Source organism: Echiichthys vipera, assembly GCF_963691815.1.
Source record: "Echiichthys vipera genome assembly, chromosome: 14".
Lineage (NCBI taxonomy): Eukaryota > Metazoa > Chordata > Actinopteri > Perciformes > Trachinidae > Echiichthys > Echiichthys vipera.
The window spans coordinates 9,185,812-9,201,864 of NC_139839.1; the positions used below are offsets into that span (position 1 = coordinate 9,185,812).

General features: G+C 40.6%; 1 protein-coding gene across 2 annotated transcripts in view; it reads left to right on the forward strand.

Annotated features, from left to right (window-relative positions):
* Positions 1–4,640: 4,640 nt before the first annotated feature.
* The window catches only part of dpysl3 (dihydropyrimidinase like 3), a 32,078-nt gene continuing 20,665 nt past the window's right edge, over positions 4,641–16,053 (forward strand). For both annotated transcript variants that reach the window (XM_083926626.1, XM_083926627.1), the window contains exon 1: positions 4,641–4,812. In XM_083926626.1, the coding sequence (XP_083782752.1) occupies positions 4,774–4,812 (39 nt within the window). In that variant the 5' untranslated portion in view covers positions 4,641–4,773. The remainder of the gene's footprint in view (positions 4,813–16,053) is intronic.

Below are 16,053 nucleotides of genomic sequence, written 5' to 3' on the forward strand. Positions count from 1 at the left end.
GTTCATTCGCCTGATGTCAGCACAGGTCTGAAATCAGCAGCAGCTGTGGTTGTGTTTGCTGTAATCATGTTACAGTAAGAATTGTACTACATGCTGTGTATTGTTTTAGAAGACACAGAACTGTCGTATTAAGAGGTAAACAGTTGAAACTTTGTTTTTCTTGATTGTCTTAAGGTTGTTGAAGTGTTTTCACTATATACTTCTTATTAAGAATCATCGTGTTAAGTAGCCTACAGCAACATCTTGTTCTTTTCATTTGTTTGGAAAGAAACACTTCCTGTGCACGTGTTTCTCTAGAGAAACAACTAATCAGCGCTTGTGATATGGAGCTTTTATGATTTTGGCAGCAGAATTTATGTCCAAAGAGATGATTAGAAAGTCCATCACTTTCATTATAACTTACACCCTGTGATGCAAGCCACACTTACTGTTTCTACAACCTAAATACTGCTTGGTCCAAGTCAATCAAATACTACTGTCTGCTGCTTTCTGCTGTGGTGGCTGATCTCTTATTTCTCTCAGTTGTCTCTCAGTGTTGACTCATTAGAGACTGAGCAGCAAGCTGAAGGGTGACAGACCTATTGTTAGACCTGAAACGAGACAAATGCTCGGTGACTGATTGAAGCCACAAAGCTGTGTTTATTTGTGAATATTCATAAAGTTGAAATGACAAGCGTTTCCTTGTATATATATATTAGTACTTTGTCTGAAGGGTTTGTCCTTATTATTTAGACTTCAGTGACTCCTGTGCTGTTCACAGCCTGACAGTGGACAGTTTGAGGCTTGGCTGGTGCACCCACCCTAACTAACCTATTTGAATCTTCACATCATCTTTAAACTACTACTATTACTACTACTACTACTACTACTACTACTACTACTAGTACTACAACAATTACTACTACTACTACTACTACTACTACTACTAAAATCTAATATCTCCTCATTCCAAATAACAGACTCTTTCAGCATTCATGGTATTATTTTCTGTTTTTCCTTAAGTATGAATGTACAGACGACAGCCAATTTCCCCCCTCATGTGGTCTGATCGTGAAGTGCAATACTGCACACCCTGAGGGAACAGATGATTCAGCAAAAATCAACAGACAGAAAGTTAAGCTGAGTGCATTTTTTTTTCGCTTTGTTTGGAAACTGTCTGGACATCTGACCGACAACAGACTAAGGACGAGCTTACTCCTCTGACATTATGCAGGGCAGTCTGTCCGAACTACCTTTTCATCCAAATTAAAGACAAGCGGAAAAGCTGACTGTTTATGATGTCTGACAACTGAGTGTCTCTGTTTAAAGTTTCAAGTGCACCAGTTTCACCTTGGTCTCAGGCCATTCAGAATGTAACTGACATTATAATGCCGAACTGTTGTATTCTATTAATTGTTGGGCTTTATGTGTGATCACTTTTTAGCTTTCCCCCAAAAAAATAATGTGTTGAGGTTGTAGTAATAGTTAACAATAATGATCATGATTACAGATTTTATTGGTTTCCTCCTGTCTGGAGAGCCAATTAGTGCAATCAGCGGCTGTAATGGAGTGAGTAATGGGGAGTGGTCAGCCAGATGTCCAGGGGAGCTGGTATGGGGAGGACCCTCCACTCCCCTTTGTTACCCTGTGGGGCAGTCAGACTGGGAGGAGCACTTTATACACTAACATTACGCTCACACACACACATACAGTAAACATAGAAGCCCACAAACACACTGACACATTCAAGTTTGAACATATGCACACATGTATGCATGCAAGCCACAATATCTAATTAGGAATGCATCCAAGCTGCAGTAGGAAAAACATTTTCTTATATTCCTGATTCCCTGCTGCTCTACCAATTTAACACACGATGGCCTGTTTACTAGTGTATGGGGAGTATTACTCAGCCTGTAAAAAGCCTGTTATTATGATATCTTCTGTAGTTATGAAGGGCTTATTGATGTCATAGTGATGTCATCAGATGTTAACCCAGCTTGCTTTTCAAATTAATAACAGAAGGACTGAATTACATAGTCGGGAGTGTAGTTAGTAAAACCTGGGCGTTAACCATGGTAAGACAAAGAGGTGCTGTTGAGTTGCATTATGGGAAATGTAGTATAAGGGACTGAGGATATCGCAGCGTCTGCAGCTTTAATGTTGGCCTGTTTTTTAAAATCTGTGTCCATTAGCATAGCTAGTAGAGCGTGTGGTCCATATAAAGAAGCTAAGTCATCACCGCAGCAGCACGGGTTTGATTCTAACTCGCAGCCCTTTGCTGCATGTCGCCCTCTCTCTCCCAAATTTCCTATCAATCACCAGCTGTACTCTCGAATAAAAAAAATATCTGTCTTTTGCAAGTCCCCTAGCTTCCTTATTCATTACTAAATCGAGAGAGCACCACTGTAATTCCTCACACATTTGTCCCTTTAACCAATTGCAATTCTTGTGCTGGTGCGTACTATACAGTTGATTTTTTCACCAAGAAAAGGAGTAATAAAAAACATGAAATTCAAAACCTTGACCAAAGATTACAGTAAGGGTAAGCTGCACTCCTATGTCACTGTATATTTTGCCTTCCTAGATTCTCTGGTATCATTTGCTATATGTGATCAGGCATTAATAAACATGACCATGCTAATGTATATCAGGTATGATGCAATTCAATATGATTGCTGGGCATTAAAGGGAATGCGTTTAGTTCTCTGTTCCATTTTGGGACCACCAAGGTGCTCAGTTTGCTGGTGCAGCTTTGATGACCTGAGAGATTATTTTCTGCATCCTTGATCTGTCCGCCCCCTGTCTGTCTGTCAGTGTCAGCTGGTTAATGTGGTCTGCTGAGGAAGCAAGCAGGCCTGCAAACTTGAAGTGTGTTGTTGATGCATTCTCTGAGGCCTGGAAATGTTGAGGTAATGCCTTTCTGCCTCACTGCCATGAAAGGACATGCATGCAGAGCAGTGCGTCCTGTTGTAGCAAAAGGCAGGGATAAAACAATCAGCGGGGATAATTACATTAAAAAATATAGCCATTTCTAAAGGGTATCTCCCTGCAAGAGGTTAAGGTTGTGATTGTAAAGAAAGGATCAGGGCTCAGAGGGTGTAGCAAACACATACACATACTATACACACATACTTAAATTCAAAGAGATATTTTATAAAATAACACTTAAAAATCTATTGTGAAATTATCAATTACGAAATGCCTTCCTTGTTGATGCCATCTGAACCTTTACACCTACATTATAAATGGCAGTTAAAATATTTAGCTGTTTGACAAATGAACTTTACTGATTTTGGAAACATCAAACATCAAAATACAGTGAAGCTCTTTCCTCCAAAATTGACTAAACAAATCATCTAAAATCTTTACAATAAATACCTTAAATAAGCCTAAAAATGACGCAGTCAGCATATAGACCTAATATTAATCATGAAGTAAATTATATGTTTCAATATAGCTCACATAAATGTACTAGAACTAAACTAAAAAAGAGATGAGGTCGTTTTGTTTCAGCGGCACACCTTCAGTCACGTGCATGTCTTTACCGCCTTATGGGCGCATTAGTGCTGAGGAGGGGAGTGATGGAGGCAATGATCAGTAGAGTGAAGGGGGATCCACTTTAGGTCCAAACAATAGAGACACATGGCTGGGTGGGGACATGCAGAGAGAGGGTGTGTGTGTGCGTGTGTGTGTGTGTGTTTGTGTGTGTGTGCACGCGTGTGTGTGTGCATGGGGGGGGGGGGGGTGTAGACATGTGGGGTGTGTAATTTGGTGGGCTGGCTCTGTGACAGCTGCTACACCATTTTGCCCCTCCTGTGTGTTCAGAAAAACAAAATCCATGGGCAATTATTTGTAAAGATTTACACTTTTAAATCTCATATGAATACAAAATATGATTTAATATATGAAGTACATGCATCAAGTACATCTAAACCGACGTGCTTGTGTTTATTAAGATAATAAGACATCCACACATATTTAGATTTAAAACATAAATGTGTTTGACAGTGTTTTTGATTTGTATTTAAACTTTTACGATTTGAAGATTCACTTAAAAAATACATTTGCTCACAAACTTGCCCTCTTTCTATCAACAGTCCAATGTATTCATTTATTTTGAAAGTATTCATTCCGCATATGTCTGTCTGTCTGGTGTAAATATGGTCTTTAATAAACCAAATCATTTCAGAACCTAATGTTGATGACGTATAATGATAGTGATTTATTCTCTGCAGGGATAAGAAAGTCCTTATTTTGGTTCTTCCTATTGGTTATATACTATAGTATCACACAAGCTCTTATTATAAATCAATCATTACTGCCCTTCTACTCTGATCAATAAACTCCTTTGGCGGTGATGCACAGATTACCTACAGAATAGACCGGAGACTTGGGAATCTTGAACTAATACACGTTGACTTTGAGGCAAGAAACACCTCTGATAGGTCAATAATGACTAATGTCAAATATATGTGCGAGGGGGGAAAAATGTGTGACAGCTCAGTAATGCAGACAACTGGATGCAGACAGTTAAGCAGCTGCTCCACTGCGCCCCCCGGTGGAAAGATTGTGACACCGCTTCTTTCCAATGGAGCTGATTGAGGGAGGGGCCGGGTGACTGAACCGCACAGACGCTCCTATAGCACTCTGCGAGGCACTTTACATCGCACTGACAGAGTGGCGACCATTCCCTGAAGCTCCCATCCAGGCGAGGGCCGCTGCAGCATCCGTAAAAGAGGGAATACCGTTTTTCAAAGCTTGATTTTTTTTAAGGTGGAATCGGACGGAAAAATGTCTTACCAAGGAAAAAAGAACATCCCGAAGATCACAGTGAGTGAAAAGAGTCATTTATGCTTCATTGGCTGTGGGAACTTTGATGCAGGCTGTTGCAAATCACTGCTTTAGTGTTCCGCGCTGCCGTTTTCACAACGATGTATCACAAACATAAATTCGGTCCATGGCACGGCTCGCGGTTGCTCATTTTTCTTTCTATTGTCAGACATGACCGCAGGAAGCCGCCGGAAAAAATACGCACTATGAAATAGCATGACTGGCTGCCATAGTGACAGCCAGGCAGGGAGATGAGGCGTTTTCTTAAAGGTGTCCTGCATCTTCTTTGTTGAAGGGCTCCATGCGTGTGGCGTGCCGGCTCGCCCATAAAAAATCACTGTAGTGTTTCTGCAGGGACTTCTGCTGTCTGCAGTGCATAGCTGCGAGGTTATGGTGACCCGAGCGTCTTTAATGATTCTTTTTAAATTGAGTTTGGTGGTGTGTTATCATATTATTGCATTAATTGCCCTTTAAGGCTTTTCATTCCCCCCACACCCATTTACACTTTGCAACACAAATCAAATCAAGTCACTTGAATGTTCTCCATGCAGAAAGGGAAGGGAATTAAATCATTTAGCTATTTTTGGCAAGAATTTGTCCAGCCCTTTTTCTCTTATTGAGATTATTTTAGGCCTAATTGATCATCACCATTGATCATTATATGGGGGGATGTTGATATTAGTCTCATTTTCAATGAGCTTCCCTCTCATTTTGATGCACAATGTGTTAGTGACCCAGTCACCCACTACCCCAATGCTACTATAGCCTAATTATATTGTCCTTTGGCTATACGTTGGCAAACAATTGACCAAAAGTGAGCAGTGTAACAAATAATTTGCAATTCTCATGCATCAGCTCATTAGCTCCTCAAAGGGCCTTATTTATTGTAATGTTAAGAATTAAATGTGTCCCCTGCAGACACTATAGACATGGGCTACTGTTCATGTTCCAGGCTGGTGCAGAGGAGAGTGAGAGAAGGAAAAAGAGAGGTGGGGGAAATACACGCCCATTTGTAATGAGCTGTGATAAGCCGGCCTTGTAATGGGGCGCTTGTATTCCTGCATCATGGGAAGGAGAAAGATTCAGACTCCAGTCAGAGGATCGCGGGTGGAGGTTGAATTCAGGGCAGGCTGGTGTTACACAGCCAGCCAGCTGGGTGATGGTGTATGTTACAACTGCAGAGAGACCTCTCCCTCTCCTTCTGTGTGTGTGTGTGTCTGAAATGCCTTTCAGTTTTCATTGTTGCAGCCCAAGCTGCAGTCAGGGGTGTGTTGCTTGGCTGTGGGAGACACAGCCTTTGTCTGTGTCCTTAGCTGATATTACACCAAAGGGGTGCTTTTTAGGGAGATTGGGGTAACGCTAGCTTTGGCCTGTAGAGGCCTTCTATTCTTCATCCGTATTCTGAGCACAGTCTCTTGATGTCATTATTTTTTAAAGTAGGGCATGTCTCTGTAAAATGGGACAGCATTTTCCATTGCATGTTTTACACAGTCATTATAGGGATGGAAGTTTTAATGTTGCATATTTCTTTTTTCCTCAAGCCTTCTTTTATGTTAAATTTTGGGCTGTTACTCCTGCAAAGGGCGTTATATTTATGTCAACACACCCATATCCAAAGACAATATCAGTAAGTGATGCTGAGAAAGCACTAGGCTCACGGAGATAAGATCTCCTCTCTTCATAGTTAGATACTGAGGCAAGAAATCACAGCCTGGAAAAATCTGAAACATGAGTAAGTTTGATGGCCTCAAGGTACATGATAGCTGGATAGTGAAGTTCACATTTTCAGTTGTGATATTGTATTCGTCAAAGACCAGCTTCATCCAGTTAAAAAATAACTAGACTGATAGTCAGCTGTTACCACAGTAACAGTTATCTCATTGATGTCCTTGACCAAGAGCAGATATAAAGTAGCTTCACACCACTTTAGCTCACAGAGGACACATTCATTGGCTTTCAAACAGGATGTACTGAAGAAGCACAGTTTTCACACTGCTTCTTATATCATGGTATTCCAGCCCCTTTTTAAAAAATCTGATTGTAGTTTTAATCCTTCAAATGTATTTCCTTGTTGATTTGGCGACACCTGTGGTTAGTGTTGGTACTGGCAAGTGTGTTTTAATACAACAGTCTTCAGTTTAAAATTAACCACTGGGGGCAGCAAACATGCTTTGAGTGGCTACACAGAAATATAACAGAACAAGGCATGTATTCGTTTGGACTGTCCTCCCAGGAAGAGCAACAGCAGTCTCTTCAGCAAATATATCAAAATGGCATCAAATCCCTCAACCGTCAACCGTCCGGTTACCAACTGACAGTTAAAGGAGCACTGTGTAGGTTTTTCTCCCATCTTGTGGTAAAATTGTATATTGTATTCAAACGAATTGTGCTCTCTAGCGCCTCGCTTCAAACGTGCATTGCAACCAGGTTGCAACTACAGTAGGCGCTTTGTGTCATGAAGCTATGACAACATGTCATCACATACTACCTTGTCGAGTTTTCTTTTGGGAGATGAGGCACGTTGTTTCAAAAAAACTTCTCCTTCTTGTGTCATGGACAAAAGTGCAGTGCAGGCTTTCAAATTTGCCGGGGCAGTGACAAGCTGAGCTCCTTCTCCATTGTTCCACAGTCACGCTGGCTTTGAGCAAAAAGGCGTTCAACCTTACCGGTACCACATAGTGCTTGATGTCCCTCTCAGGCGTTCACAGTTTTTTATAGACCAGAAGGAGCTTACCCGTCCCTTTGTAAATACAGATAAGAAATGATATGCTCAGGAGGATGAGTCAGATTCTTGGCAGAGGTAATTGTACACTAATGAGGACTTCTTTGTGAATTTGAGGTAATAAATTACTTGAAACGCTACACAGAGTTCCTTAAAAGTAGTTTTTTTAATCATGACAGTGATCGTTCTCTAACCTTAACCACCTTGTTATTACTGTAACCATGACAACAGGCATCCCCTTACCTTAGCAAAGTAGTCATTTTACTACTAATACTTTATTCTTTAAGTAACTTTCTCTGAAACTAACCACGTTGTTTTTGTGCCTAAACCTAACCAATTTCTAATCATAGCCTTGTCACATCATGAATCAGACTTTATTTTTCAACAGTGATGTGTAACTTTTTGGAAGGTAATATTTACTTATCAGACTTATCAGAAAACACGTGTATGTGTCGTTCTAGAGGGAATGGACAACCAAACAATATATTTTGTCAGCCCAGTTGCCAGAAAAAAAAATGTTGGCATTGTATTTTCCCGCAAACCACAAGTATGTTGAATCTTAACGTTTCATGCATTGTATTTGATTTGAACATTTCTGAACCGCTGTAGCCTGTTCTCATCCCACCAGTGGGGGCAGCATACACACATCATATGGCTACTCAGAAATACAACAGAAAACTAGCTTATCTGTGTATCGTGCAACCATACAAACTGATAAGATTGTGTTGCTTTAATAAAGAAGACAACAATATCTTAAGTAATACTCAATTTACAATTTAATTACAAAAGCGTCAGTTGTTGTCTTATATATCACATCCAGTATGTGCATTAATCCTTTCCTTTCAATCCTTTGTGCATCAAAACACAATGTGAATCCTCCACAGGAATTCAGATCAGTGAAAACCACATTATAGAGAGGCGATGACAAAATAGAAATACACTTAATGGCTCTTGCTAAAAAATGAATGAAAAGGCTGGTCATAATAGTATATCAAACAGGGTTTGACATAATGGACTTTTTAGTATATATATTTTTAGTATGTTCAGATGAGCAGTGTTTGGCCTGTCTCCATGGTAGAAGTCCCCACGGAACATAACATCGGAGATTGGCGTTTCATGCCCACATTGCCATAACATAGACCTGGCTTGAAATGGGTAAAGTGTTCCTTCGATATTACACCCCATTATGAATTAAAAAAAATACACTCTCTAAGTATAATTTACTGGTTTGAGTTGACATCCCAGAGTCATCAGTTCTCAGTGGTCAAACAGATTCCCTAATAGTGCTGATGTCATAAATCATTTAGAGGGTAAGGGTACAAACTGCCACACAACGACCTTATATCTGCTTATAACCCTCCTCCCTTTCCAGACTCTCCTTCTGTATTTCCATTCCTGCCCATCCTATTCCAGCTGTTTCCTTATGTCTGCTCTCTGCCAGAGTGGCTCTGTCAGATTTCTAGGTGTGGTTCTTCCCTTCCGTCATACCCACTCACAGCAGCCTCAGTGTTGTTCCAGGCTGATACATGTCATCAGTAATCCCCTCCAGCTGGAATGAGCATCTGTGGGCATGGAACCGGGCCTGCAGACAGCAGTTCTGCCCGGTAAATGAAACTTGTTCCCCCTGTCGACACACCACAAAACAGGGCTCCACCACACCAGAGCTTGCCATCACCACGCAGGCTGCAGCAAAGTGGGCTTGAGTGCAAACAAAATACCCCGTGGCCGCCCAGTCGTTGCCGTGCGACTCACCATGGCGACCAACATACAGTTGTGATGGCAGGAAAATACAACCCCTGTTTGGTTTGTCGTGTGGGGATGTGATTTGACACACACTTCAGTCACACAGACCCTTCTCATACTTCTGAGTTTATAATTCAACCTGTCTGGCTCACTCAGATCCACATTGGATTTTGCTTTCTTTTTTTTGTCGCCATGGTTACGCTACTCCAGCCTATCACAAGATCAGCATTCCAGACAAGCAGGATCTTTCTATAGCCCTGTCTGGCTGGAGCCCCCACATTTCACTGAGATTGATAAGTCTCATTGTTTTCACTTTTCCAGAATGTGAGAAAAACTCCTGTACAGTTTTGGGTATAGAGTAAATATTTTTGCTCGCTAGGCAACAGGGCTGAAGCAGTGGAGCTGGTGCACATTCAGGATGACTTCCCTCCACGTCCCGGCCTGCCTCCCCACTGCTCTCTCCAATGGAGGTCTCCTCTAATGTCCTCCCAGACCCCTTTTAGCCTGTTTCATACACATGGAGTTTTCCAGGACCATTCCCACTCATTAAGCACTGAGCGGTTACTTATAATTTGCATCCCAGTTTACGAGCTTTCCCTCCAGTCTGCTGGAAGTGGAAAAAAGTTGTCAGTGCATCAGTGTAACAGTACAAGAATAACATCCTGTAGTCTATTTTTGCTTACTACGGCCGCTTTGTGTAACAGAAAATGACAGTTTCCTGTGCAAAGAGAGGTACTTTATTTTTGGTGCTTTATTTTTCTTAAGAGTGAATGACCAGATATTTTTTCCACCTAAACTTTACCAGACATTTGATACACACACATGTCAGCACTAGAGGGAGGAGGCAGCTGGAAATACAGTTTCCTAAACCACACAGATTTCTAATCACTTTAGATTAATGACAGACATTAGAAATTATTACGTGTGTTGATTTCAGCAACTTGGAACAGACCTTTTTATAAGCACTTGTGGTTGACCTCAGTCGTGATGATTGCATGACGTGTGTGTTAAAACTAATCCTCCTCCAACTGCCTGATTCTGTCGAAACACCAAATCCTCTACTGTTTGCCCAGTGCCAAGAGTAGGTCACAGTCATGCACGCACACTCATAGACAAGCACGCTTATGGCAGTGAAAATAAGTAACAAACATGTGTGATGGTCAGAGCTGTAAAACTATCTGCAAACAGCTATTTGTTTAAATTGTTTGCCCCAAACACACACACAGGCACACACACACACACACACACACACACACACACACACACACACACACACACACACACTAACACACAAACACAAACACACACACACAGATGCACTGTCAGCTATGTAACAACACGAAAAAAACACATATTTATTGTCTCCACAACTCAGGGTTTAGGCTTTATTGGATCTTTAGTGAAACAAAGTGTTATCTTTTGAACTTTTCAATCTCCAGATGTTGTGTTGTATTTGAATCTCAATGCGGGTTTTTTTTATGTCAGTAACAGCGAGGATTAGTGCATTAATCTGAGTAAAGTCATCCTTGCTATTTGTTATTTTAACAGGGTATAAATATGTTCCATTAACAGTCTTTGAGAGCGTGTTCAGATCTAACACAAGGAGAGATTGCATTTAAAGTCAATGAAAAGATGCAAACAACAAACATTTTGCACTTTGTGAATCTGCTTCATAAGCATGCAGAGACTAGAAGCAATAGGGAGCTGTAACAGTGACATGATTGACAAACAAGGACATGGTCAGTGACCCTGGACGGTCAGAGCAAATCAGGATCAACATCACAGACATAGATCGTTGCTATCTGAATATTCAAACCCTTTAAGATAATACGTATCTTTGTTGTCTAATAAAATTATGTTACTGAATTAAAGTTGAGACATGCTTAAAGTAGATTAAAAATGTCTCAAGGGGGCGGCCGGTGTCTGAGTGGTTTTGAGCAGTTTGGAGGCGGGTTTGACTCTGAACTTTGCTGCATGTCACCCCTCTCTCTCTCTCTCTCTCTCTCTCTCTCTCTCTCTCTCTCTCTCTCTCTCTCTCTCTCTCTCTCTCTCTCTTCTCTCTCTCTCTTCTCTCTCTCACCCCATTTCCTGTCTGTCCTATATAATAAAAGGCTTGAAAACTGCCAAAAAAATAATCTTTAAAAATGTCTCAAGGAAGAAAATAAAGGGTCTGATTCATGCATGCTGTTTTATAGTTTTAAATCAGAACAAAACAGAATATAAGCTCTTAAACAAATTTTAGCAGAAACTTTCTTTTGTTGGATTTTCTTGTAATAGGGTTGTCAAAAAAATAAACGATATTTTGAAAATAATCAATATAAAAAATTTGTATCGGATAAGATACTAACTTGCAAAAGTATCGATAGTATATCCGCCAACAGTGCAGCCTCCACCTCCTCCAGTTGACGCATAAAAAGCTACAGCTCGTCTCTATGAGCAGACGAACGCTGGTTCATCACATTAACAACACTGAGCTGACTGAACACAACACTGCTGCTGGACGACCTTTGAGACCAGTTTTAGTAGAAAAAAGACAAAGCAAAAGTGTCTGGAAGTATGTAGCATACGAGGTTAACTACCAGGGAAAAGCTTATGCAAACAAGCAGTTAGCATCTAAAAATAAACAGTCAGTTAATGGTGGAGCTAAGCAGCTGACATCATCAGTCCTGCTGACTAACATTAAGAGACATTAATTTAACAGGATGACACAATAACATGTCTGAAAAGTCAACCAGCATCAAGACAGACATTTTTTGTAATTTTCTCCCCTTGGTGTCGAAAATGGTTTTGAGTATCGAGTATTTTCCTGGGTATTGGTAACGACTTTGAAATTCTAGTATGGTAACAACCCTGTCTTGTAAATGTAGACAGGATGCCTGATTTTGAAGAATGTTACACAGTTTAGAAATATCCCAATTAATCTCTTTATAATGATAGAGATATGTAGGCTTTTCAGTCTGGTTGTAAAGCCCAGAGAATCACTATTTTTGGTCAATGTCTGGTCAATGGGTTTGTCCCAGTTTGAGAGTTACCCCTTCTAGTCCAAATCAGGATGATTCTATCTGAATGGATCAGGGTATTTTTCACAAATCCTAGTGCTCAGGTAGGTCAGTGTAGAGCTGTGTAAAACAAGTTATTTTAACAGGATAGAATACGGAAATATAAGAGAAAAGGTGCATTGTTATCTTAAGTTCCATGGAAATCCAATCTGTGGCATAAGCTGTGTGCTTCATGAAAGTCTGATCAGTGGCATCTGAATACTGTCTTAAACAGGCAGACAGTGAACAAGGTACAGAATATGAACTGGTATGAACTGGTTGCAATCTATGAGGATTCAGGATGGAGTGTGGGCAAGAATCAGCTGAAATCAATATCCATTATGGTGGAAACAGCGGTGATAAAGAAAGCATTAGCGAGTCTTCAGTATCCATGGTCAGATCATGCATTTACCACAATATGCATGTATGAAAGCAGGCAACATTTATATTGATTTGTCCCTTAAATCGTCCTGGCTAAAGTCATGCCTGACATCCAGACAGCATTATGAACTGTGGTTTCTGTTCATTACAATATGGTGCTGTATCGTTAATGTGGTCCCAAAACCACATAATAGCACAGATGGTTCAACTCCAGCAAAGTCACAAGAGTTTGAGCTTCAAACTCAAATTTGTTAGAATGTGGAATAGTAAAAATTTACTGAACTAAGTCATTGGGAGGACTTGGTGTGATTGGGTTGGGTGCGTACCCACAATATCCCCACTTGCAGGAAAAACTACATTTGCCACATGTCATATCCCCCTTTTCCTTTTATTTATCGTCAAAATAATGCAGAAATGCTGAGAAATCATTATTGGAAAAAATGACAGAATCCTGGATAAATTCTGACAGTCTTTTGGCACACATTAACTACATAACCATGGCAACATTGGGAAACAGCAGGCTGTCACTTGTTGTATTTTCTATTAAAGGTTGTGACAAATTGCCATTTGTGGTTGAATGACATTAGCACTTGGAAATGTGCTGGTCTGTTTTTCATAGATTCCAGGAAAAGACCACCGTTATTGCCCACGCTGTATTTAGATTGATGAAGTAAGATTAAGAAGTGTTAATGAAAATCTCCTCTCAGATTATGCGTTTGTAAAGCTTGACAGTTTGGCCACCCATACTGCCTTGACAAACAGTACTGCCACGTAGATTTAAGTTATGTGTTCTTAAAATCCTTTGGCAGTTAACATCTCGTTTTCCACTGACTGGAAATAACTCAAGTCGGGTATCAAATACAGCCCATGGTCATAACTGGCAGATGCACTAATACTGAAATCAGCAGACTGACAGTTGCTCGGTTGTAATGGAAATAGAATGTTATTGATTGTCAAATGAGTGTGGTCTCTTGCATGCTCTTACTGTTATAGGCCATTCGGTAGAGTGGGCAGAAACTGACAAAGGGGACTATTAGTGTGTGTGTGTGTGTGTGTGTGTGTGTGTGTGTGTGTGTGTGTGTGTGTGTGTGTGTGTGTGTGTGCGCGCACACTCGAGTAAAGCAGCCATGCATGAGGGCACACCCCTCGCTGCAGTATTATAAATCAGATGGAGACTTTAAAGTATTGATAGTACTGGCAATTTGTGTATTTTATGGTGCTGACTTTGCCTATATCTGAAGCATCCATTTTGTCCATATCAGACTTAAAATCATATTGCAATATATTTGCATTAAAGAGGTGAAATGACTATGCTCTTTCCAAATAGTCTCTGAGCTAATGAGCGACAATTATTAGGGGTAGCGTGCTCGATGGTATGATCTATGCTGGTGCTGTGCTCCAGCCACTGATGACTGTGTTGTAATGTGTTGCTTCAGGGTGTGGTTTCCAGGGAAAGCTCTAGGCTCAGTTTCACACTAGTCCATCACCACCTTCATCACATAAAAGACACAAGATAACACACACACATTGCGTGTGATTATGAGCTCAGCAGATATTCAGCTTATATGATTTGAGCTACAAAACTGTAGCTTTTTTTTTCTCTCTGTTGTGTGAGGGAGTGGCTGCAGTTCATTATAATGATGAAACACTGGGTGCACAGCCAGGGGTGTAAATCGCTGCACACATGTGCTGTTAGGAAAATATGGAAGTCTTCCCACTTTGCTGTGGGAGGAGCGGAGTCCTGCCATCTTATAGAATCCTAATGTATTACTGAGGCTACACTTGTTCAGACTACAACAAAATCTGTGTTTAAACAAAAAAAAACGTATGTGGACATTTCTTTCTCCAGAACAATCCTTTTTTTATTTTACTTTGAAGTCTACTTTTCATAATCGTAAGTCATGACAGACATGACAGACGTTATTATTTTTGTCATTGATAAATTGAGCTGCCATTTAATATATTTAATACATTTGCATTGCTTGTTTTGTCCCCATAACAGCCCCAAACCCCAAAACCCCCAAAAACGTGTTGTGACAGAGTCGCAAATCGATTAATTGCTTTGTTTATGAAATGTCGGAAAACAGTGAAAATGGCCTAGGTTACGTCTTCAAATAGCTTGTGTTGGCCAGAAAACAGAATCCTATATCCCAAAGGAAAACAGCAATTCTTCTCATTTGACAAGCTGGAACCAGCAAAAAAACATTTACTTAAGTAATGTAGCCATTATCAAAATAAATGCAGAATCATTTTCTGTTGATGAACTTGTCGATTAATTAACTAACCATTGCACCATATTAAACAGTTCCCCACAGATCCCCCAACCACCTGCACAGTCGGCCATCTACCACCTAACAACTCCCCTAGCCCCCCACCCTGGTAGACAGCCAGTTGTTCACTGAGGGAGCTATACAACAAGTCAGCAAAACCAGGCTCCCAGTCTCCCCTCCTCTCTAGCCTGTCATCTCCCTGCAGTCAACCGGTCACCATGCCAATGCCCTGCTAGAGTCAGCCCATGGTGCAGCGGCAGCAGCCGATTTGATGTCTAACTGTGTGGCGTCATGGCAACGCCCCGATCAGACCACATTACAAAATTTAAGGTTGAAGGGTTCGTCAGATGTGACCATTCTTTTTCAATTCCATTTTAGAGCGGCAGTCACATTCAGTGAGTGTTGTTTTCTCATGCAGATTATAAATATCCTGCCTCAGGAAACAATCAATAAGCAACAGTGGAGATGACATTCGGTCTGTTGGATAAATGGAATCTACTGAGAAAATGACATGTACAGTTGTTGCACAACAAAATCTGGATGGACGTGGTTAAGATTTTAATCCCTGATCAGTCCTTAAAAGCAGCTTCAGTTCTGCTTCAACAGCAACGTGGCAGCCTCCCAAATGTGACTGGTCCAGGTCATTTTAATGCCGGGGGATAGTGAGCTCGGCCCTGTCTATCTTAATGAATCATTTCTCCTGAAATTAGCATTAATATTGATATCCCATTAAAAGGAGTTGCTGATTTTGTGAAGCATGCGTGTGATCAATCTGACACTCCCAAATTTACCCGGTCAGTATTTGTTCCAGTAAATGTTACCTTGGCAAGCTGGAATGCAGATAACAAGATGAAACGGACAATGATGATGATGACAAGCATCACTTTGTGCACCATTAATGTTAGTCATTAGTCATTGTACTAGGTCAGATTTAACGCTTTTATCAAAAGTGACATACAATAAGTGCACTCGACAATGAAGATACAAAAGTACAAGTCATCATGTGGCTACATTAAATTCAGCAAACCACTCTCAAGTGCTACATTTTATTAACGAGAGATACAGAAAGTATAGTAATAATTTGATG